The sequence below is a fragment of the Rhyacophila brunnea genome, unplaced genomic scaffold (genome assembly GCF_057557595.1).
Source record: "Rhyacophila brunnea isolate RB1 unplaced genomic scaffold, BYU_Rbru_1.0 scaffold_20, whole genome shotgun sequence".
NCBI lineage: Eukaryota > Metazoa > Arthropoda > Insecta > Trichoptera > Rhyacophilidae > Rhyacophila > Rhyacophila brunnea.
In genome coordinates, this window is record NW_028232860.1 from 32863272 (window position 1) to 32889963 (window position 26692).

The 26692-nt window shown below is 32.0% G+C and overlaps 1 protein-coding gene across 1 annotated transcript in view; it reads left to right on the forward strand.

Moving 5' to 3' along the window:
• The first annotated feature begins 10358 nt into the window (after positions 1-10358).
• The window catches only part of LOC147071551 (transmembrane protease serine 9-like), a 66797-nt gene continuing 50463 nt past the window's right edge, over positions 10359-26692 (forward strand). The window contains exon 1 of the mRNA XM_085947968.1: positions 10359-10518. Coding sequence (XP_085804094.1) covers positions 10389-10518 — 130 coding nt within the window. The 5' untranslated portion in view covers positions 10359-10388. The remainder of the gene's footprint in view (positions 10519-26692) is intronic.

Here is a 26692-nt window from a genome sequence, read left to right on the forward strand (position 1 = left end):
CACATCGTTTTATTTCTACAGTGTGAAAATAAATTATTTAGTTTCTTTTGAAACAATAATGGGTCACCTTTCTGTTATCTAATATATAAAAATTAATATTTGTGTGTTTGTTTGTTCGTATTTAATGCGCAGCCATACCGTTCATCCGATTGCGATAAAACTTTGTAAACTTATTGCTTGCACTTGCGGGAAGAGTATAGGCTATACTAATATATAAAAATGAATGTCTGTCTGTCTGTATGTCTGTGTGTCTGTCCCTTATGCGTTCCTATACCATTCATCCGATTGCAATGAAATTTTGGTAAGTGGTTGTATGCACACCCATGAAGGTTTCTGAATTAGAAAAATCATCATCTTCTTCTTCTTCTTCATTATATTTTCTTTTGTTCGTATGGTTCCTATACCATTCATCTGATTGCAATGAAATTTTGGTAAGTGGTTGTATGCACACCCATAAAGGTTTCTGAATTAGAAAAATCATCACCTTTTTCTTCTTCTTCATTATATTTTTTTTTATTCGTATGGTTCCTATACCATTCATCCGATTGCAATGAAATTTTGGTAAGTGGTTGTATGCACACCCATGAAGGTTTCTGAATTAGAAAAATCATCATCTTCTTCTTCTTCTTCATTCTATCTTCTTTTATTCGTATGGTCCCTATACCATTCATTCGATTGCAATGAAACCTTCGTCAGTTGTTGTGGTAACACCCGCAATGGTTTTCGAATTAATACAACCATCTTCTTCTTCTTCTTCTATTCTATATTCTTCTATTCGTATGCGTTCCTATTCCATTCATCCGATTGCAATAAAATTTTCGTCAGTAATTGTGCCAACACCCGCAAAGGTTTCTGAATTAGCACAACCATCTTCTTCTTCTTCTTCTTCATTTTATCTTCTTTTATTCGTATGTTCCCTATACCATTCATCCGATTGCGATGAAACCTTCGTCAGTTATTGTGGTAACACCCGCAATGGTTTTTGAATTAGTACAACTATCTTCTTCTTCTTCTATTCTATATTCTTCTATTCGTATTCGTTTCTATTCTATTCATCCGATTGCAATAAAATTTTCATCAGTAATTGTGCCAACACCCGCGAAGGTTTCTGAATTAGTACAACCATCTTCTTCTTCTATTCTATCTTCTATTCGTATGCGTTCCTATACCATTCATCCGATTGCAATGAAATTTTGATCAAGTGTTGTGCTCACGCCGCAAAGGTTTCTGAATTGTTACAACTATTTTCTTTTTCTTCTATTCTATCTTCTTCTATTTGTATGCGTTCTTATACCATTCATCCGATCGCGATGAAATTTTGACCAGTTGTTGTGAGCACGCCCGCAAAGAGTTCTGAATTAGTACAACCATCTTATTCTTCTTCTATTCGTATGCGTTCCTATACCATTCATCCGATTGCAATGAAAATATGATTAAGTGTTGTGTTCACGCCCGCAAAGGTTTCTGAATTGATACAACCATTTTCTTCTTCTTTTTCTTCTATTCTATCTTCTTCTATTCGTATGAGTTCTTATACCATTCATCCAATTGCGATGAAATTTTGACCAGTTGTTGTGCGCAAGCCCGCAAAGATTTCTAAATTAGTAGAAACATCTTCTTCTTCTTCTATTCATATGCGTTCCTATACCATTCATCCGATTGCAATGAAACTTTGGTGAGTTGTTGTGCGCACGCCTGCGAAGGTTTCTGAATTAGTACAACCATCATCTTATTCTTCTATTCGAATGCGTTCTTATGCCATTCATCCGATTGCGATGAAATTTTTACCAGTTGTTGTGCGCACGCCCGCAAAGGTTTCTGAATTAGTACAACCATCTTTTTCTTCTTCTATTTGTATGCGTTCTTATGCCATTCATCCGATTGTGATGAAATTTTGACCAGTTGTTGTGCGCACGCCCGCAAAGGTTTTTGAATTAGTACAACCATCTTCTTCTTCTTCTATTCGTATGCGTTCCTATACCATTAATCCGATTGCAATGAAACTTTGGTGAGTTGTCATGCGCATGCCCACGAAGATTTCAGAATTAGAAAATCATCTTATTCTACTATTCGTATGCGTTCCTATACCATTCATCCGATTGCGATGAAACTTAAGTCATTTGTGTGCGCACACCTGCGAAGGTTTCTAAATTATTATTATATAACATACAAAGTTTGTTGTTTGTTTGTTCCATCCAATTTTGATTTTTTTTTTACTACATATTAATAACATTAATAACGTTTTCATATTTCGGATTCGATTTTAATTTAGTGTTCCTATGTTTGACCTTTACTCCTATTAGAATTATTTTCATATTGCCATATTGTATTACACAGATATTTTAATATTAAAAAAATAATTTCCTCTTAATATTTTTCAAATATCTAAGATAAATATAACCACGAAGCGACCCTGTGCGAAGCCGGGTACTTCAGCTAGTTTATAATAAATAATCTTAAAAGAAAATAAAAATACACAAGATACTATTGAATCTAAGAGTAGTCACTATCATGAAGCTAAAGTATAAAGAATAGGAAAACAGTGACCCAAATACATGGCCCCCATGACAGGGCTCTAGTCTGGGGGCCCGGGCTTAAGAGGGGCCCGGAGTGGCGGATAGACTAGCCTAGTGAGATAAACACACATCACAAAATTCCACTAATAGTAAAAAAATGTCGCCGGAGGCGCTATTTCACTTCAAGCAAACTAACATTTAAATTAAAAATATGTGTTTGTGTGATTCAATTTTAAATTATTGATTGTCAATATTCGACAACTCCATAATCAGGGAACTCAGAAATAATGGGAACTGAAATACCTAACGGGTAAAGAGAAGCAGGCAACCGATCTCGAGGAAGGAAGAATGTGGGATAAATTTGAACACGTATCAAGAATACGTCATACATCGAATACTGACAACTGCTCTCGATTTATGCATTGACGATCATTTAATATTGTTCTATTCACCAGTGGCCAAGGCTCCATACTAAGCAATTATTTAAAGCTTACCTTCTATTTTCAAGTATTTAATTTAAATAAATAAATATCTATATTGTAGGTTACAATAAAAATATTGATTGTCATCTATCGTCGTTATTTATAAGTAGAGCGTTTAATTTAGTCAAGTTTCAAATCAAAAATAAATGACGGAACGTCACAACGTGAGTGCTATTTTTAGAATTATTTCAACGATAATCCAAGCCGAATTTTCTACCGCAATTCAGTTGCCAACTTCATGCATGTCTGCGTTTTTGTTCCCGACTCGGAAGCGTAAACAGGACAAGCTTATGCGCTATGTTGATTTGTTTATTGTCTATGCTTATCTTTTAAAGCAAATAATATATAATAAGGATGATTAAAAAAAAAATAATAACTATTGTGTTCGATCACATATAATTTATAAAGTGTTATTAAAAATAAATATTTTATTAATTAGCGATTATTATTTAGGTTACTTCAGTCATAGACAAACATAACATGCTATTCACAGTTCATGTCATTTTGACATTTCAAAGCGGTGATAAAGGTTTATTTTATAATACAAAATTCAGTGTGTTACTGTGTTTTGAATGTGGATAAATTATCTCATATTGTACCGAAATCAGTCGCCAGTGCTTTAAATATATAAATATTTATTAAATTGTATAGTGTCCCGATAGAAAATGTGCGAACGATTGCATTTAAAAAAAATCATTCCCAAGGTTGACGTTTCTTCAAAAATTAAAAATTATCAAAGTTTGACCTTCAAAAGGTTCATTTAGATTTGAATACAGCAAAAAAACTTATATTAGACATTTTCACAACAATTTATATGATAAATATTTGTTTTTAACTGGCAGTTATACATTAAACAAACTTTTTTGTTGGCGATGCGTATTGTTTGGTAAAGAAAAGAATGCGTGGAATTCTACTGCCATAAGTGATTTAAATAATTTGACAAATTCCGCGGTGAAACCTATGAACAGTGTGTCGTTGTCATTAGTGTGCACCTATTCATCAGTAGTAATATCGTAAGTATTATCTTCTTATTTCCCGTAAGTTACCTGACAAGTGTGCTCTTTTTCTCTGATCTCCACAGCTTACCTCTTTCCAAAAGTCACCCTTCGCCACTGGATTCACACTATTGAACGTTTATAATGCGTGGTTCATTTTCGTAGGACACTCACACATTCAAAAACCTGCATCAAAATTTATTGTATTGATACGAGTATATAGCCTATCGGAATTCTATTTATTACCTGTTCTGTCTCCATAATTCAAGTGGGTGTATTGAAAAATCGCTATAAAATACCCTACATTTTACTAACTGTAAATTGTCACACAGCCTTTGACCTTAGCAATAGGTAGGGGGCCCGCTTCAAGATGTGGAGTCCATGTCTGAATATCTCTCTTGTATGCTAAAAATATTAAATACCCATTAAAAAAATCATATCAAATTCATCATAATATTTTTAGCCTACCATTTTAATCCTTTATGCATTATGGGACATTTTAACACACTTCTTCCTGTCTCCTAGAATACTACCGGTCCTGTACTAGTCATTGTGAAGCGCATCTAAAAAAATTGTCACCCCCATACACAAATTTTATTCGCTAATTGGTCGGTATCAATATCTAACAACAATATTCACCGTTGTCCGTCTTAATAAAAGCGTATTTTTTTTGTATTAGCATTTAACACTATAATACAATAGATACTTCAGTTCAGAACAGTATTCCCATACATACGTATGTTTACATTGCAGTCGCGCAGCAGGCTCTTTACACAGTAAGATAATAGTTTACCGATGAGTTCGTCCCCAAAAAGTAGACCACACTATCACTTTACGACGAATGTGAAATTAATTTATTTGAGATAGTGAATGACGAGTATTATTGCTTAAGGGGGGACATGCTCAGCGTAGGTCAAAATGGAGCTTTTGTTCTATTTTCAAAGCATGATCATGGACATTTCTTAAACGTTGTAGATAATCTGTTTATATAATTTTGAAGCCTTATTATCCTTTATATTTATTTAATTTTTATTATTATTTTATTTTATTAGTTTGAACATGTGCCTAACCGAATTTTATTTTTTAAACGGTACATGTTCAAACACGCGCGTTAATATAATTTTACTCCCTACTTCAAATATAGTTTGTCAATTTATGGCTACGGCCGTATGTTGTAGCTTAACCACTGGGGAATGCCAAAAGAAATGGCGTATTTCAAAAAAACACTACTTTATTCTTAGGTCAATAATTATTATAAAGCAATCATTATTCGTACGATCTTCATCACACTTGAATGGTCAAAGACATAGCTTATAATTAGTATCTTTAGAATTATCTTCATATGTATTAATCTTGCCCATTTTTTTAATAATAAAATGCCTAATTCTTGTCAAATTTTGTATCACAGAGATTATCAATATAATTTTTATCGTAAATATTTCACTATAATAATGTCGACATAAATTATACTGATGGTTTTATAAATGCGTTTAAAAATTAATAAATATAAAAAATCTTAACGTCACTGCACATTTATGTACTGAAATATGACTATATTCTAAGACATTAGAGCGAGAGGCTTAAAAGAATACTATTTTATGTAATAAAAATACTTTATGCAGTCATCAAATGTTTAAAATAAATAAGGCAATAATAAGGAATAAGGCTTCAAAATTATAAAGATAGATTATCTACAACGTTTAAGGAATGTCCAGGATCATGTTTTGAAAATAGAAAAAAAGCTCCATTTTGACCCACGCTGAGCACGTCCGCCCTTAATTTGTTATGATTAGGTGTCCAAATATAATAGGTTGGTTTGTTTAAGTTGAACAATGACAAAGTATGTGAGATCACTACCAATTTTGATACTGGATCACAACCTACTTGAAGTTGGACTTACCTGGTTTATGGTCCACTAATACCAAAGCGGAAATATGTAAGTACTTAATAATAATAATATATAGGTGCAGATTATTGACAACCGCATTACCTGTATTTCATAATTAATGCTTGTGTAAATAATATTATGTTCCTCATGATGTGTTTATCAATTAACCGCAGCGGTAGATTCAATAGATTAAGGTGGCAGTAATAATATTACAGTAAAAATGTATTAATTACTTCGGTTTAAAAATACCGCATTATTATGCTATAACCTAAATTGATAAATTAATAATAATATTGTTAATACCTCATATTGTTATAACATAAATATTATTGAACATACATAATTTTGAAAAACACTTCTGAAAAAAAAATATAAGTATTATAACCAATAGATAAAATCTTTTTGAAAAACCTAAGAGACCCGACAGGAATCGAACCTGCATCTCTTGGGTTTACGCCCCCTCTGCGCATTGTCAACTATGCTACCAGGTGACATACTAATTACGATAAATTTTAACTATTGGCCTTTTAATACCTGCTCATAAACGTTCTTCCAAATCAAGCTACTATTGGCAATCGGTTTTTGTTTATTAAATCAAAGTAGGTACCTACTACTTCATAGGTAGTGTCATTTCCCTCCATTTTGGAAAGTGCGAACATGCTGTCACTTTTATTTTGTTGTATGGATTTTAGTCTGGATTTAGGACTTCGAGGTGAACAAATAACCCACTGGAATTGTATTGGAAACGGCAAGGTATATTTACGTTAATATATTCTAAATGGTTACATTTTTATACAAATTTGTTTCAATTTGATTTTGACGGATAGCAAGGTTAACACCGCTTACTGCGTTGCTGTCATAATTGCCCGCTAAAACAAACGGTCACTTGCTAGCCATACAAAATGCGGCGTTGCCATTCGTTTTTTTTTTAACGGCATTCAGACAATGTTGCCGGTCAGATATTTAACATTATTTAATTATTTTCGCAATCAGCCATTACTATTGGTTGGATTTGATACTGACTCGGGCCTCTCCAGATACACAGAGACATCCCCAAATGGGGACCATTCGGGGGTGTAACAGTGGGTACTACTTCATTGATTTGTTTGTTTGAAATTTCAGTTGTTCAGTTATGAAATTACTTAACGGAGTCAAGTATATTGTTGTAACATTGTGGATAAACTTGTAAGGCAATTAACTTGTGAAATGAATAATCGATTGTTCGCAATTTTCTTTAAAATATGAATTTTTTTTTTATCTAGTTATTTGAAAGGAATATTTCATTTAATAACATTGCTTTTTCTGACGACATTAAAAATATAAGTATATAAATTGATCGTAATTTATATAAAAGTAAGAAGTATGGTCCATCTTATTATGAATCTACTCTTGGTGAACTTTCACTGCTGTTTTGGGTTATAAATCTACACTCAGAACGATCATAAAAATAATATAGCTTTTACCATAAATCATTCTTAGGATAGGTTTATGGGATAAAACAGTCGTTGAAATAAACAACTAAAATATTATAAAATTAATAAAGAAAAAACTTTTTTTTTTAAATCATTATAAAGTACTACCACGTAAATGCAAGTTCAATTAATAGTAATTGATACATCCATCTATATTATACATTTATATTTGTGTTTTCTTAAAACAATACCATCTATGTATATCTGAAATATACAATATCCTGGTTCTATATTGTAACCCTCACGAATTCAAAATAACTTTTTTTGTTATGAGGCAGTAATTTTAGTTTTAATAAGTTCGAAATTCAAAATTCAACAAAATGAAAAAACAAAAGAACAAACTCTAGAAAAAAAATACCATTAATAATGTAATGGAAACAACTATTGGCATTTGGAGTGGTACTTTTTTCTGTTTTACATAATATTATAAATAAAATACACGACGTTACGTTAGGAGATATTAGAGGAGGTGTTATTGAAATAGTTAAACATGTTATGTTTTTAAGAATATTATACAAAGGTAGTCCTATCACATTCCATAAAATTCTATTTTTTTTAAAAAATAGATCATAGAATCAAAATTGATTAGGTATATAAATTTTACAAAATAGTCTGACGATATCTCGAACTAATTTTATTTGCATTGAAGTACAGTCGAACTTGGTTATTACGAGGAAGATGGGACCGACTAAATTTGCTCGTTATAAGCATTACTCGTTATATCGTTGTATAATATGTTTCGCGCCACGTTCTATTTAAGCATAGAACATTAAAAAAAATCTGAAAACCATCGTAAAAATCCCAGAAACAAACATGGCATTCATAAACTACAAAATAAGTTGTTTATTATAATGAAGTGCTGAGGCGCCGGCGCTGGTAGGCACCTACTGACTTCACAAAGCTTGGATTTTTTCATGCAATTTCAACCATATGCGTGGATACATTTTCAATGTTGTTGGCGAAAACACCAATTAGGTACTTATACACTTAACTAGTGTAATCGTAATCCGATCCCGGCTGCACCCCGGTCAGCTTTTATTGGTTTGGGTCGAAAATATTGTTTTTAAACGATCGACACATTAACAGTTTTGCTCGGTATACCCGGAGAAAATCATAAACTAAAATGTCAACGAATGTTTCCTCATTACGTTTCGTGATCGTAATAACCAAGTTCGACTTATATTCGATGATGACGATAATGAGCGGGTAACTAAAGCATTGTCATAATTAAATTATAAAAATATTAAGAGGTTTTTAATAATATACGTAAGCGTAGTATAATTAAAATGGCTGCTCTTGACGTGTTTATTCATTGTCATAGTTTACAGCAGAAGTCGGCAACGTGAGGAGACGAGGTCGAACAGTTTACAGCATTTTAATACTATTATGTAATTAATATTTATTTTTATTTATTGTAAAAAGTATATTTTTTAATGTAGATATAATAATATGATAGTTCAACAGTAAAATGTAATTTTGTTAAATATTTTGGAATATCTAAGAAACATAACTACCCACTAATTTTTAACATGTAACATGTTTCACTCATGATCTCCGACGCAAAAGCGTTACGAAAAATAGACGTAGAATAATTATTAGGCCTACATTCTGTGCGACGTGTTGTTCGCCTGTTATTATTACTTCTTTAGTTTTTTTATTGAAATTACATAATTGTCAGAAACGTAAAATTTTTTGAATCCTTTGGATTCGGTTACTTTGATAAATAATTTTTCTGTCGAATTTGGACAACCTACATTCAGAGAATCAGCAGGCAAAGCATGTTCCATGTTTAATAATTTTAGCCGTCAGGGTTTAAGTACTATTTATGTTCACTAATTAATGCAAAATTATTATTTTTTGTGTAGGTACATTCATTGAATGAAAATGGTACCTAAGCTAACGATATCCGAGCGGTAGCGTGTCGGCTTATAATCTCGTTGGTCTTGGGTTTGGCTCCAGGGTCTGGTAAAATTCACATGTTGTTTTTCAATGTGTGTGGACCTAGTAGGTTGAGTATGTGGCTAATACATAAGTGATGTAATGTAATGTGATTTAGTAAACGGCATTATTTTCAAAGTAACAGTTTTGTAAAAAAATGTATATATAGATACATAATAAACAGTTGATGATTTCACGTAAAATTAAAAAAAATATATTAATTATTCACATATATTTCGTTCATAAACTTAAGTTTTATAAGTATTTAATTAATAAATAGATTCCACAAAAATAAATGTTTTATTTTTCCCCCGGCTGTTCCCTTTTGTCACTGTTCTGTTTTGTCATGTTATATTTTGTCATGGAACCCTTAGCGATGGTGCCCATAGAACGCGTCGAGCGGGCGAAGTCGGCGTATGAAGTGTTTATTCATAACCATAATCACACGTCTCTCGCCGCGCATTACCCTTCACCTATGTAATAAGCGGCCCAAGCAGCACAAAATAATTATTTTTACAGCGTCTCTCATAACAAAGCAATAAAAATATTATATTATTTCGGGGCTTGTAATAAATATTTACGACGACATTATTCAACCAGCGAAATATAGGACACGGAACAAAGAGTCCCCTGTTATTAAATAATTGCTTTTCGCCCGTCGATCGACGACGCCTCGAGCAGCGTAATTTTGGTAGTCGTGTTCAATTTGTATTTTCATTAAATCATATCGCCGAGAAGCGAAAAACGGTGACTCATGCGGCAAGCGGGGCGCAAGGCATCGTCAAGTCCAGTGGGCGCTGGCGTATTTGATTACCTTGTATTTTTGATGATTTACGCGTCACTTGTAGAAATTTTGCGCGAGCGCCGCACTCGCTGCGTCAATGGGCTTTATGCCTTAAAATTACAGTCCACTTGCGAAAAGCGCCACCAGAATAAAATTAGTGTTTCTACAATTATAATTTTCTGTCAATATGCATAATAATAATTTTGAGTCGGTGCACGTATACCCAATTGTTGCTTAGCTCTGGTTTTGTGTAGTGGCTGTTATTTAAATCGCTGTCATAACCGGTAGCGTCTAAAGTTGTCTTCAGTCTGATATGTCGATTTCGCGTGTTCTGTTCCCTCTGCCGCGACACAACAATAGTTTTAAAATGTTATTAGATAAGTTAAATATATTATTTTTAATAACGTTTGTAGTGCTGGCAGCATCAAATGGATCCAACGCGCGTAAGTACTGTAATTATAATATTATTAACCGTGTTAAACCAATTCCTTTATGCAATATAATTCAATCGAATCATTTCCCTGAACTTAATCACGTGATTAATTAATGTATTTATACATCATTCTAAATTCAAATAAGTTTAATACTATTATTACTTAGTGAATACATTGTTTTATGGTCGGCAATGAAATAATAATAAGAGGGCTACTTGATCGTTATTTAATATTGGATTTTTTATATTATAATTGTAATGAATTTTAATATAGTTTCCGTCGGTGAGTATAGGGGTCAACACAATGTCCGACGAGATAACACCTAACTTATAATCAATTTTCTGTTAATATAATATAGGGAGGGCAATAACTATGTTTAACCAACTCGTTTCGGATATTGATATATTATTTCACTTACGAGAGGTGAATTTAGGTGAATGTTGTTTTATAAGTTTTTAAGATATGGACTATAAACCTAGTTAACTCTGTGTGCTACCATGTACTTTTATTTTTCTTATTTTATTACTTGTTTATTACTTATTGTATTTTTATTTGAAAAAATATTTTATGTCATATGGTGAACCACCGCCATCTTTAAATTAATATAGCCTGAGCATAACTTTTTGCACAAGCAACGAGTGGTCCACTTTTCAGCTGTCAAAATCAGATCCCAGATTTCTTGACATATTGATTCGCCCTTTCTCGTTTCAAATTGAATTATAAAAAATTCTCATATCAATAATATATTAGGTAACTATCAGTGTTATTTATAAATAATATACATTCCTGTTATTCATCAGCTGTCAAAGTCAGACTAGCCCTTCACAAAAAAACCGGTGGTATTATCGATTTCCAAAAAATATGTAGCATTGATCTATGCATTACATTTGTAGATGTGTTAATGCTAGTGTATTATTTATCATGTAACTCATCTATCCAAATCAAACCATTCCCTGTGAGAACACGACATACGCGTCAGTATGAGCACTCTATAGACAATGACAGGTCATCCATAGACAACAACGGGTGGGGCGGCAAAAGTAGGACCAGTCGTTGTGAATGTATCGGCTGTCTACTTGAGTCGGCAATGGGTGAAAGCTTTGAATTTATAATTTGTTATGTTCATTATTATGTAAAATAAATTTTAATTTGAATATATATTAGGTATATGTATACCATACCTTAATAAAATGACATTATGCCTAATTGATGGTGACCATAATTACACCATTAAACAACATTTTCATTACAATTTTCGCTCCTAAGTGTATGTATGGGTCTGGATAATATAGTACAGGTTATATTAACAGACTTTTGCGAGAAAGGGTTGTTCCATTCTCTTAACACTTAGTATGGATCAAATATATGTTGAACATTATTTGCTATTTGCTAGAAGTTAATTGACACACACACAGCTTCATATTCTGATAGTGCTCGACTATTACGGGTTGTAAAAAGAATAAAAAATAGAAGAATAATATAAATTTTTCAATAAATAACTATTTTTTAATTATTCATTTTTTTATTCAACGAATAATTCACAAGATTTAAGAATGTAACATTCTAATTATTGAACATATATAATTTTGAAAACGCTTCTGAGAAAATACATTAAAACCAATAGAAAAATTCTTTTTGAAAAAAGTAAGACACACGGCAGGAATCGAGCCAGCATCTCTGGGGTAGAGCGCCCACGCACATTGGTCACAATGCTAAAGGAGTCATACTTAATTACGACAAATTTTAACTAATGTCTTTTAATACTCACTGAAGCGCGCTTATAGTATTATTTGCTCGATTTCTGTAAGTCATAAGCTTTTTAAACGTTTTTTCGTATGCTTTAGGTAGTTTTAAAGAAGTATATTGTAAAAATATACAGTAGGTATAGGAAATAAATGTTTATAGGAAATAAAATATCATTTCTTATAATATATAATATTATATAACCCTTATTTTTTGCTGTTATTTTTTTATCATTGTTGCCTCAGACCCACGACGTAGGGCCATGAAGTCTTCGTTAATAGGTGTACAAATGCGAGTACTATAATATTATTATGATGACTAGGCTTTGCTACCTCATATTATACCTATACATTATAGATAATATTATTATTATTATATATAATATTATAAAATGTCATCGTCTGTGGGTTAATTATTAAATAATATTTAATAATTACATATTATGCGTGTATTTTTTGTTAGATTTTTACAGACTTATAGACTTTTAAAAATAAATCTAGTTATCTAAGAGGTAGAAAATATAAAACACAAAGATCTGGATCTGGAAAGACGCTGGATCGACGATAGTTAAGTTCTGGGAAAATACGTGGCAATGCAATACATACGCACTGAAAGAAATGGAGTCGGTTTGGAGAATCCTTTACCCAGCATGACGATGATGAATTTGTTTATGAAAAAAAATCGCGGTTAATTCATGTTTGAGTAACAGGAATTAAATATATCGGCGGCTTAACTCTATAACATTCGTGTGGTTTAAAAAAATGGTAACGTAACGTTGACAGAAAAAAACTTGAAGGAAATGCGGTTAATTGTTACAGAACTGTACCGGTATACACAGGAAAAAGCATACATTTTACATACACGTTATTTGTTAATATAAAGTAAAAAACAATACGATAAATAATTATTGTTCTTATCTGGGAGAAACCCTAGTGATTTTACTGATACATTCACTTGACTAAAAATGTAGATAAATAAACCACTGTATTTAATGTTTTTTATGAAAATTACATTGTAATTGAACTATAAGTATATTATAAAGATTATAAATATTATATACTTATATTATAGAGAGATTTTTGAAAGGTTCTGTGCTCCAATCATGCGGTCTTTTAACAGTGACATCCCAAGACAAAATGCCGCCCCTAGGCAGCGCATCCCATTTTTATACAGTATTTTTATCATCCTTTCATGACTCCAATATTTAAGAAATGTGTTGTGTGGATACAATGCTACAAAAAATATATCACAAAAACATACAAAGTTAAATTTAAATATAGAAAGCGAGGAAACATAATATAAGTTAGACATTCACCCAAATCACCAGAGCTGAGGTCTTATTTGGTTGATATTTCTGACACATTTGGTTTGCACTATTTTCAGCAATACACAGATGTATTATTTTCACAGCATTTTTACTATGCTATTATGTACAACGCATAAACAAAATAATTTTAGCTATTTCTGTATATACCAAATGATTCTTCTCGATTTTCCGCCCTTCGAGTAACTGCTGCCCCCAAGCGACGCTCAATCTGCCTACCCCTACGGACGTCACTGAGTCTTTAAAATAAGAACTACTTATATTCTTGTTAATTATTCTATCGGTCGTAGGTTCTTTAAGGCACCGTGAATGAAATGCATAAAGATGCTAATAACATACACTATCTGAGGTTGTGTCAATACCTACGTTAAATGACGATGCGTATTCTATATTTTCTTGCGAATGCATCGTACTCGTGGCGGATATTATCATATTTTCCTTCTATAATACCATTTTGCTGCTCTCTACCCTTTCCTAAAGGCCGGTTCGGATTAGTCGAGTGGCGAGTGATTTAGTTACCACTAAATGATTTAGTAACTGAAAAGTGTCCGAGCACAGTAGTACATTAGTGAGTGACGTAACGTAATAAAGTAAAAATTAATAATTAACTATTTTTTTATTCAACGAATGTAACATTCTTTTTATTGAACACACATAATTTAAAAACACTTCTGAGAAATATATAACCAATAGAAAAAAAATCTTTTTTAATAATAATATGACATCCAGCATGATTCGAATTCGTTTTAAAATTATATATGTTCAAAAAATAAATAATTTAATAACTTCATTTATAATGGATATATTAGAAGAATCGGAGGAAGCAATTCTACGACAACTAATGAACTTGACTAAAGATAACGTGTTCAGACTTTATCGTCGACTTTATCTATCTCGTGGCTTGCTTAATATTTAGTGAGAGGTGGTGGGGGTCGCTACTCGACCGAAAAATTAGAACAAAATGAATTGACTCGACTAAATGATTTTACTAAATTACTCGACTAAATTTGTTTGCTCGTACACGTTTGGTTATTAAATTATTTGCCACTCGACTAAATTACTCGACTAATCCGAACCGGCTTTAAGGCTTACGCGTTAAGTTTTAATGGGTAAATATTGATTTTCATTGCTGTAGGTACCTACTGGAAGTCTAAATTTTCTGCTTTTCATGATGAATATTTTTCACTTGATTGATAGTTAACATCATGATAATATTATATAATATTGATTTAAAAGGTGCCTATAATTGTAACTTATAATAAAATAATCAATTCTTATTTTCCTTAGTATTTTTACAATATCTAATAATTACGTAATAATATATTAATTTTATAAAGCATTTTAATACTTTGCGTTACTATATTGCATAGATTTAGAATAATTATGGTCATAAAACCAGTTTTTCTATATTTATTTTCCATTGCAGTATTATTAAATAAATAAATACAAAAAACTGGTTTCGCACTATACTTGGAATAACAAAATATAACATATCTACGAATTCTAGCAATGCAGTGTAAGGATATTCTTTTATATGTGTACGTACATATTAGTATATAATAGTGATGAAGGTCTTCCCTTGCTCCTTTCACTTTTCTCGGTCCCTAGTTCTTAACCGCCGCGTACATCCACATAACTTTATGAGTTCGTAAATCCAACGAATTTTAGGGTGTCCCTGTGATCGTTTATGGACCTTGGGTACCATTGTATGATTGCGTACTCTTGTCTGCGACCTTATCCGTTGGTTTTTTTTGTGGTTTTAGCGTGTTGTATCCAACATGCACCTTTCTATACCACGTTACGCTATTCGTAATTTTTAAAAAGGAAAAATACCCTATCCTAGGTATATAAACTATTAGCTTTATCCGTCATGTAAGTATTAGGATTTCACGTAGACTTGTTTGATTTATTATCGATTTTTGTTTTTGCGATCTTTCCGTGTATTCATATTTTCGTTACCTATCTGAATTTAATATATTATAATATATAAAAAAACTGTGTCATCATCATCAGCAGCCGGGGTCAACCCACTGCTGCGCATCTATTCTATTTCTATATACAAGACTGGTTTCGGCCGCCACGGCAGCTATCTTGGGTAGGTTTGTATCGAAGTATTAGCACTTATTGTAAAGCCTCAATTAAATGGGACTCAACTCGCTGTTTCCGGCAAGCTAGGTATATCTCGTCTTAATCAATATAATATGTTCAAAATGCTTATGACTAGGTACAACGAAATAATGAGTTTAATGATTTATTCTGAGAAGTTGTGCATGATTATAAAAATCAAGCAGATAAATTATTGAGGGTTTTACGCCGAATGGCGAACATGCAGTGATTATATTATATTATTATTATATAACTAGCTGACCCGGCAAACGTTGTTCTGCCATATAAATTATTTCTAGTGAATATTTTGGTTGTTAAATAAAAAAATAACGAATGTATCGTAAGTGTGTGGGGATGGGATCTATGACAGAAAGAAAAATAGAGCGCTGTAGACGATGACCGCCGATAAAAACAAAAAAACATCAACCATTCATTTTCTCAATTCAAAATGAGTAATGATGTTCATAATGAATGAATTACCTGTGACAGAATCTCGTTGTTTAATGTTTATGCAATATCCGTCTTGTCTCTTCCAGAAAATTAGCGGATATTGGAGAGCGTCGTATGAATGGTGTGTGTCAGCAATGAACTCCAGAGTATTGTTTCTTCTTTGAATCACGATTTCTCGCGTCGATGTGCGGTCGCCAACCATGATTCCAGCAATGTCGTCAACAACATGCGCATTGAATCGACGCACGTGCTCTCCAGCTGGTGTTTTATCAGGATTGATGACAATAGCGTGATTGTCACTTTGCAATTCGTGCATGTGTGCTTTGAAGAATTTCAATAATTCATTGTGCTCATTCAACAGGGCGTGTAGTTCGCCGACGATGCGCCTGGCATTAGGCGAATTGAGGCTATTGTAGCCACAACGTGCATCTACATGATTGATGTCCTCACCGCCCATGAAGTAGATTTGTAAAAATTTATGTGGTTCGTTTGGCATTGGCAGCAATGAGCCTACTTTGTGGTATACTTGACCTTTGATTTTGAACGTAGAATGGAATTGTTGACCATTTGCCGCAATATTGTGAACTAATTCTGTTGCTCCGAACGAAGTCATTTGGAAGCATGGATTGAAAGTGCGAATGGACTTCAGGAACAGGTTTGAATCTGGAACCGTGCCGATGAGCAAGCCGTTCAATGGTTCTGGTGGTATCTCAATTTCTGGTAGTTGCACTTTTCCTGATGCGCAACACATCCCGGCTGACTCATGTTTGAATTTGAGCGCATGACAATGGGGACATTTTTTGTCCATAGCACCCAATCAGCACTTTCGGATGAGCGGAATATTCAATATCTGGCTCGTACTCGAATGCGAAACGAAGGAACGAAGCGGATGTAAATGTTCGATGTACTTGTTGGCGTTGTCGGTCATTTGCTCTGCGTGTGTTAACTACGAACCGGCGCGCTTGGCTCCGTTCCAATTGTCGTTGTTGATTTCGTTCAGCTCGTGCCTCTTGTGATTGGGGTGCACGTAATTGCGACATGCTTACACGCACGTTTTTGTTATCTTGTTGGATTTGTTCGTCTGTTCTTTCTGCTCTACTATTTTGCATGTTTGTTGCTTTACACTTTTTGTTTGTTTGTTTGTAATACACGCACATAAAAATAAATCGTACAAAATTTTGCACGCACTGCGTTGTGATATGCCGAATGAAATGTCAAAATGACGCGACGCTTCTCTTGAATTCTTCTCGGACGTAGTGCCATCTGTCATTCAACAACATAAATAATTTCGTTCTGTTTGAAATACGAACGACGATTAAATTTGTTCATACAAAAATAATAAAATCGCGATTAAAAAATGGGAGGGTAAGGGTAGGAAAGTGAAAATTTGGGATTATAAGTATTTTTTTATGCCAAATAATTAAAAAAATACAAAAAAAAAATTGTCAAAAAAATAAAAGAAAATTTTTCTGGATAGAGATACCCTAATCACCTAACGGTATGAAATATACTTGTTAACCTATTCTCATACCTAACAAATATATATAAAAAAATTCATAAAAATCGGTCGAGCCATTTCGGAGGAGTTCGACCACAAACATCGTGACACGAGATTTTTATATATATAGAGATATAATATTAAATATTAATATTTCTTTTATAAACTTAAATTTTATAAGTACATATTTAATTAATAAATATATATGTTTTGTTACCGTTCTGTTTCTTCATCTTTTGATTATTTATGTTCTGTTTTGTCCGGTTACCTTAATAAATATATAGGCGAAAGGCTATTTCCTACAACAATTTTACAATTATTTTAGCTCTTACTTATTATTGAGCGAATACTTATTTAGATAATATTCACATAATGATTTGTATAATAAAAATACTGAATGTGTGTGTTATTTTGATAAGAAACAATCGATAAACTCCTCCATACGACATTTGGCTCGTAGGGGTCAAGTGAATTTAAATTTTAGGTAAGTAAATAAAATATTCAAAGCCATATTACATTTATCTATTAAATTCAATTCAACATACTGCTGTTATAATATTCGTGTTTATTTTAAATGTGACAGCATACGATGCAATATAATATGAAATAATTTAATAACTTACGGTTGTAAGTAAAAATCTAAAAACCAACATTAATTTTTTTATACATTCTTGATAGGCGTGCGTATTACTGAAGATGTCTTCATAAGTAGTATCCAGGGAACTCAGAAATAATGGGAACTGAAATACCTAGCGGGTAAGGCGATAGCAGGTAACCGACTCGAGTAAGGAAGATTCTGGGTTAAACTTACACACGTGACAAGAATACGTTGTACGTTGAATATTGAAAACTGCCCTCGGTTTATGCATTTACGCTCATTTAATGTTAGTGTATTACACACACTATTGCACGTGCATAATGCGTGCTTCATTTTCGTAGGACACTCACACATTCAAAACCCTGCATCAACATGCGGCATATTGAATATAGCCTATCGGTATTATATTTATTATCTGTTCTGTGGCTGTATCTTAATCGAAAAACAATAATAATTCAAAAATAAATGTCATGTTTTACCGTTTCCCTGTTTGTGCTGTTTATTTATAATTTTTTATGGTTTTATCTAAGTGTTGTACGTAAAACATTAATTCACCGTGAGCTTTTTATCGGAACGAGATGGCCGTATACTCTACGGTCTCCAATTTTATTAGATTCAATATGAACATTAATTCAATTTTCGTGAATTCAAGAATAAAAAGCTAATATAACCTAACCTAATAAATAATCCAGTATATTGGGTATTTTCAATATTTGTGTGCTGCTGGCTTCCTATAAAGTGTAAACCGACAAGAACCGTGTTTTATTTAGACATGAATTTTATGTCATTACTATACGACCCAAAGAGGTTGGACGGTCTTTAATATACGGCCATATATTACAATATGTGTATTTGCCAGACCCAGGATTCGAAACTGGGATCCACGACATTATGCGGTAGCATACTTACCTTTAATATCTAATTGGTCACAAATTTTCTACAAACAAAGACCTCAATTTTTGCCAGTTTTGAGTTATTTTATGAAATGAATTCAGAATTTGAATAGGTACGCACATTTTCCAATAACAAGTATCTCAAAATATACTTAATAACATAATAGATTTAAGCAGTCACAAAAAAATAAAAAACTTTTTTAAATATTATAAACTCGTATCTTGAGATACGTGTTTACACAGAATACTGAACTCCGACCAAAGTCAAGATACGTGTTTACTGAAGTAATATTATGGAATGATTCACAGTAAAGTTACAACGCATCCTCGTATCTTCGATAATATGGCTGATCAGTCGAAAGTATTGTGCAATAGATTGAAGAAACCCAAATTTTTTTTCATGAAAATATGTGTAATTATACTAAATAGATATTTTATAGAAGAAAATATATTTCTGAATTGAAAACTGAGAGAATAAAGTTGTTTTTTACCTCTCGTGAAAAGTTGTGTTTTTTTTGAGATATATGGTTGTAGAAAAGACACCACACTATGTAGTTAATATATTTTATTCGCCTTTAGAAAGGTATATAGTATCTAAGATTATTGAATACAATATATTATTTACCTTAACTGCTTGCACTGGAAATCACAAATTGTAAATAATTTATAAGGAATCCATAATAATATTTTTTATATAAACATTCTGATCAATAAATAGCTAACGTACATAGTGAAACAATCTAGTTTCTCGGATTTCCCAGGTTCAGTCATAAAAAAAAAAAATAATACAAAAAATCCTCCAGTCGCTACGTTGGAATTTTATATTATATATTTGTGTATTAGCTAATTGATTAACCGAGCTAAGAATTTATCATACAGAGGATATTATGTACAAGCACTATAAAGTGTTATTATATCCATTGAATGATAATTTTTAATCATTCATGATTTTTAATTGGCAATAAAAGTATGCAAGACGTGACAATTGATTTTTATACCAAAATATTCCAGACCACAGAAATGCAAGGAGGTAGTAAAATATGCAATTAATGTAATATAATATAATAAGAAAAGAAGTAATTTAACTTAACCAAAAGAAAATGAATCATTTTTTTCGAGATTTTTTTTTTGAAAAAATTTAAAATAACTGACCATTCCTTGCAAACGGTTGTAATAGCAATAATAGATTATAAACGGTTAAAATCAAATACCTTATATATCAGTGGGTATATTCTATACAAGAGGCGGCTAATGATTGTTATCGACTGGTATAATTGTTACAATAAGTTAGCCGTCTCGATCAAAAAGTTAACACAGCCAAGAGAGTTAAAACTGTTAAAACATAGCACTTTTTAAAAGTTTAAAGTCTGAAGGGTTTCCCAAACTTTTCATGCGATAGAACACTTCGCAAATCCTAAAATTTTAACGTAATATCTTTTTTTATTTATTGAGGGTAGGTAAATAATAGATAATCAATAAAATTTAAATGAGAAAAAACAATAGGTAGTTATTTATTTACCAAGTATTTTTTTAAACATAACATATACAAAATAATATATAAGTTAATGAAATTCTTAATGACTTGGCTCCTTGAATTGCAAATCTTCTTGATATCAGGCACAACATTAGAAAGTAATTGAATTCTTATATCTAGTATGGCGATGAGCATGTTTTTGGATTTTAAGTTCATTGCAGCACAATAAGAAGCTTTGCATATATATGTCGTAGTAAACGGAAGTAAAATAATAATACTTTTGTTGAGGTTCCTGTCTTTTACCAAAGTTTTTGAATAGTATTTGCAGCCGTTGCACCATATAAAACCATTCCAGATTTTTGCAGAATATAGTTTGGGAAACCTATTCTAGTCTATTATAGACAAACAATAACTTGCTGTATATTCAAGTATCGTATCATTAATGCTTATGAAACAAAGTTATTTTTGTTAATTCTATTTTTGAGTTATTTACATTAACAGCTGTTGCGGGCTATAAACCTAATATATTTATATTTACATGCAGAAACATATCGAGGGTCAAATTAAATATCGTTGAATTAAAAATAAACCAAAAAACAACAGTAAACTATAATCGGCATTAATCCATAAACCGAGAGCAGTTGTCAATATCCGACGTATGGCGTATTCTTAACACGTGTTTAAGTTTATCCCCGGTTCTTCCTTACTCGAGATCGGTTACCTGCTATTCCTTACCCGTTAGGTATTTCAGTTCCCTGTTTGTTACTGAAACCTAAAACATTATGGTTTTGAAATAGATATGATTCAACTTTAATATTATGACAACTTCAAAATTGAGTAAAATATTGTGTATGTGTTTGTTCCCAAGAAGTTTAAATTTACCGCCATTATCAATGGTATCTTATTAACATTTGAACGTGATTTGGTTATTGGCAATTCGCTAAATTCACCAGGTATATTCTGTAGGCAGCATGTCAAATTTTCTCAAAAAGGATCAAAATCTTTGCCTGATATAATAGATAATAATATATTGATGATCTTCAATTATTATCAGACTTGATATTATGTAGGTATATTCAAATCATATTCACAATAATCAACCATGTATAATATTAGAAATCTGCAAATATTTTCCTCATTTACCGATTATAGTTTCACGTCATAACAAAATTAAATAAAAATACCTGTTTATATTATTGACCATGAACTTTCTAATCACGTGTTGATTTTGAACACAACAATAATATTAATAAAATAACATATTATAAGGCCGCTTGTAACCCTGTCATAACCCCCTTGTAACCGCTGTAAACCCAACCTGCGGGTCTATTCTATACAAAAGGCGACTATCAACCGCTAACGTGCTAACGTGCTAACTTGATAATGTGTTAGTATTTGTTACATACATTTTATATTGAAATATTATAATTGTAATTGTATTGTAATCAGTTAATCAGTTGAAACTGTCTCTCTCTCGCTCTCTCTCTATCGCTCATACTCTACATTTTAGCACAGGCAGGGGGCATGCCGTTAAAATATATCATTTATTGCAAATTAATTAATACTGGCTAATAATAATTGTTACAATATGTGTTAATAATTTGATACAAACATACCCTAGTTAGCGGTTTTAGCGGACGAAAGCAGCCTTTTGTATAGAATAGACCCGCTGGGGTACCGCAATTATTTGCGAAAAATTACGATTTACCAATTTTATTCTAACAAAAAAACCATTATTGCTCCTAAAAAACTTTTTACGAGTATTGTTTGCTATTCGCTCAAACTATTGTGCCATTGTGCTGAATCAAATAAACAACATGAATTTTTGGTATCCAACATCCTGTAAATGAGATTATATTTTCAAATAATCCTTCATTACTTTTCCGTGAAAAAGTATTACAATTCTTTATGTCTATTGATGTTTGAAGGAGGATTAGTCAAGTCAATACATGTAAATTATAATGCAGAAGAGCTTGGTTATTACGATCACGGAAATAGCGAGATCTCGGATGCAATGAGGAAACATTCATTAACATTTTAGTTTATAATTTTTTCTATACATTTATTTACTTTTATAACGAGCTGATTATCTGGTAGACCGAACAAAAATATCGTCAATTTTTATTTTAAAACTGTTAATGTGTCGCTCGTTTAAAAACAACATTTCGACCCTTAGCAATAAAATCCGACCGGGCAGGACGCCGCCGGAATTGGATTACGTTTATGCATTGATATACTACTGGATGAAACATATGCTTCTTAAAATAACGCCCGATTTTCAGCGACTTGGCCAGTGTTAAAACTTACTGTTTTAATATCAGCGGACTTAACTCGATATAAGCTCATTTAATATTAGTTTTGAAAACGACCTGGCAATAATTCTGAGTAAGCCCGATCTAGCTTGCATCTTACTCTAACGAATAGTCAGCGCATGACGACTTGCTCTATCCGCTCAGACATGAATTTTTGGTAGCTTGCAAGCTTTGGGTTGCAGACCCTTAGGGTCACTATTCCAAGAACGCAAATTTAGTTTTTTTCGGGAATCCATAATAACGGTCTTAACGCATTACACCTACAAGGAAATATTATAAGACGATATTCGTAATATCTTCTTTTGTGGTACATTTTTAAAATGACACTTGTATGGGAACTCCTCATCTAGTGGTATATCAATGCGTTTATGACACTACTTAATGGTAATGCTTATAACGAGCAAATTCAGTCAGTCCCATCTTCCTCGTAATAACCAAGTTCGACTACAGCTATACAGTTAATATGCAAATTTAATTATAATGACATTAAACATCAATGAGATACACTATAAAGTTAGGAAAAAAATTGATATAGGTACAATTATATTATTTTAATACAAAATTTTAAAATGTTTGAATTCAGTTTCATGTATAAATAAGTATGTAGGTAATAGGTATGTACTGATGGAAAACAGGTAAGAGATAATTTTTCAATCATTTGTCATCTGTACTTATTTTATCATCTCTGTAGGTAAGCCAGGAATGAAAGTGTTTTGTGGTTTTTGTTATATTAATTATTGAAAAAAAAAATAATTTAGCTAGGTTCCTCCAAACAAAAAAGATTGTGATTCACTGGTCAGTTGGCAATATATGCATACAAATATAATGTTAATTGGAAACAAAATGTTACGCAATTCTATTCGCTTTATAATATCAATAACTAATAATGAGCCATGACAATATTGTCTTCATGAAATATATTTCTATTTAAATGATAAAGCTAATGCTTGGATCCTAGACTGATGATATCTGATCACTTGACTTATTCGTGATTGATATATAAATAAAAAGGATTTGAAGTTATATACATTTATATTTTTATAAAAATCGATGTTTTTTAAAATAAATATAAAACATATTAAAACGATGAATTAGTCAAAAATCTACACGACTAAAAATTGAAAACTTAATATACTAAATTTTAATAATAAATACGACCATACAGTATAATGTAATAATAAGATGTGACCCTGCAACGAATTCACATTTTATTAAGTACATTTTTTTACAATTATAAGTTCATATTTGAATTTAAAAAAAATCTTTTTAATGTTTTCAGAGACATATTTATTAGTTAATACAGTTAAATTTGTAAATTATCAAAAAAAAAATCTCAAATTGCAATATTCGTATTTTCCCGCTAGGTTCTCTGCTGGCATGCGTCTCCCTCTTTATCTTTCAAGAAATGCTTGCAAGTTTACATAGAAATGGGTAATTAATTCAAACGTGAAACTTATTTAAACATAATTGCAACTCGTTAAACTGGAAAAATTTGATTTCCAAAATTATATAAATAATGCTGCAATCATTAAATATAAAACAGTATTAATTGTTTATTGGCCAAGCCGGAAATAATACACCACAGTGACACATAATAATGTACTTCAACAAGTTGATGCACTGGCCTGTGTAATATTTAACACAGCATTAGAGCTATCCGAGATTAAATATGGAGACATAGTCAGATCAAGATAAGCTTTTATTTGAACTTTTACCGGTCTATAGAACAATACAATAAAAACAAAGTAGGTATCCTATCATATCTATACAACAATCATAGATTCCCCCAAATATCCAAATCAACGCCATTTGAGTGTATATAGCTTTGTGGTCTTCGATTCCCTGATAACCAACAAAAATATCATCGATGGAGAAATAAAATGGAGAGTAATAACAGCAAACGGGTGCTACTTTGGTTAACAGAATCGTTTTTTTCGGTTAGGTATATGTTAAAATACGCGCGTTAACATGATCTTACTCCCTACTTCATTTATCGTTTGTCAATTTATGCCTACGGCCGTATGTTGTAGCTTCAACCACTGGGAAATGCTAATAGAAATGGCGTATTTCAAAAAAATACTACCTTATTCTTAGGTCAATAATTATTATAAAGCAATCATTATTCGTAGGATGTTTATCACATTTGAATGGTCAAAGACATAGCTTATAATTAGTATCTTTAGAATTATCTTAAAATGTGTTAATCGTAACAATTTTTAAAAATAATAAAATGCCTAATTCTTGTCAAATTTGGGATCACAGAGATTATAAATATAATTTTTTATCGTAAATATTTCACTATATTATAATGTTAACATTAATTTTACTAATGGTTTTATAAATGCGTTTAAAAATTAATAAACCCAAAAAAAATTAACTCCACTGCACATGGATGTACTGAAATATGACTATATTCTAAAACACTAGATCGAGAGGTTTAAAATAATACTATTTTATGTAATAAAAATACTTTATGCAGTCATGAAATGTTTAAACTAAATATAAAGGATAATAAGGCTTCAAAATTATATAAATAGATTATCTACAACGTTTAAGGAATGTCCAGGCTTATGCTCTGAAAATATCATAAAATCTCCATTATGACCTACGTGGCGCATGTGGGCCCTTAATGCTTTAAAAAGAAACTGGTGGTGAAGTAATGTTATAAAATAATGAACCACGAAATTGTTTTATCTGTCAAAATAGGGTTACTAAGCAACAGTATGAAAAATGACACATTACCGCAATATTATCTAAAGCTGTCATGAGAATAGGTTATTGTGCTTTAGTGTAGGCGTTATCATCAAGGGTATCGCAAAACTACGTAGGTATCTCCCTATGACGTTTCAGGAAAATGTGTCTTTACTTTATTTTAATGAATGAGTGACGTTATATCTAATAAAGTTATACTTACGTAGTTCAGAATGTGCTATCTACCTACAATATTTTTCCAATCTGTAGGGATATTTTTAGTTATATGGTAACACTGAAACGTCAAAGAATATCTATGTATCATTGCAGCAACTTTATCATAGAGCTTATTTGGACCGTGGCCATATTTTGTTTTTTTCTTCTTGGCAGTAGGTTTATAACACGACTTATAATCCTCCTGCTATCACTTTTCAACACTTTTTGCATTATTAACACTATTAAACACTTTACTTACACGAACTTGCAGCATCCACAAATAGCGAACGTCAAATATAATGATTGAACGGCGAGGGGAACGAAAAGGAAAGGGCTAGGGAGGATTATAATACTAGTAGTTCTCGAAACGGCCACGCTTCACGTTATTCTTGCCGCAGCTAGTAAATAATATTATACCATTTATTTTTTATTGCGACTTCAGTCCGATGTCAGTGACGTCCCGTGGGGGTAAGCAGATTGAGCGTCGCTTGGGGGCGGCAAACGAGGATATTATTCATTTGGTATATACATATAGAAATAGCTACCTAAACTTAGTACATGGTAACGAAAATATCTTAAATTAAAAATTCAGCTCACTGATTAAAAATAGAATGTATTAATTAACATAAAAGATTTAACAGGTGTGTATTTTTTTTTCGCGATGTCTAGTTTACTTTCGTTGCCCTTTGACGTCTTTGGTGACTAGAAACCACACGTGCAGATTTGCGAATAATTGGTTAATGAGTGCGCATGGAAGTCTCCGTCGAAACTAAATATGCATCCCCCTCTTACAGAGCGTCCCACCCTTGTCCTACCTATCGCTCCTGATTAACGATTTTAGGATGTATCAAATTGTCGCGCCGTCATGTGCCGAAATG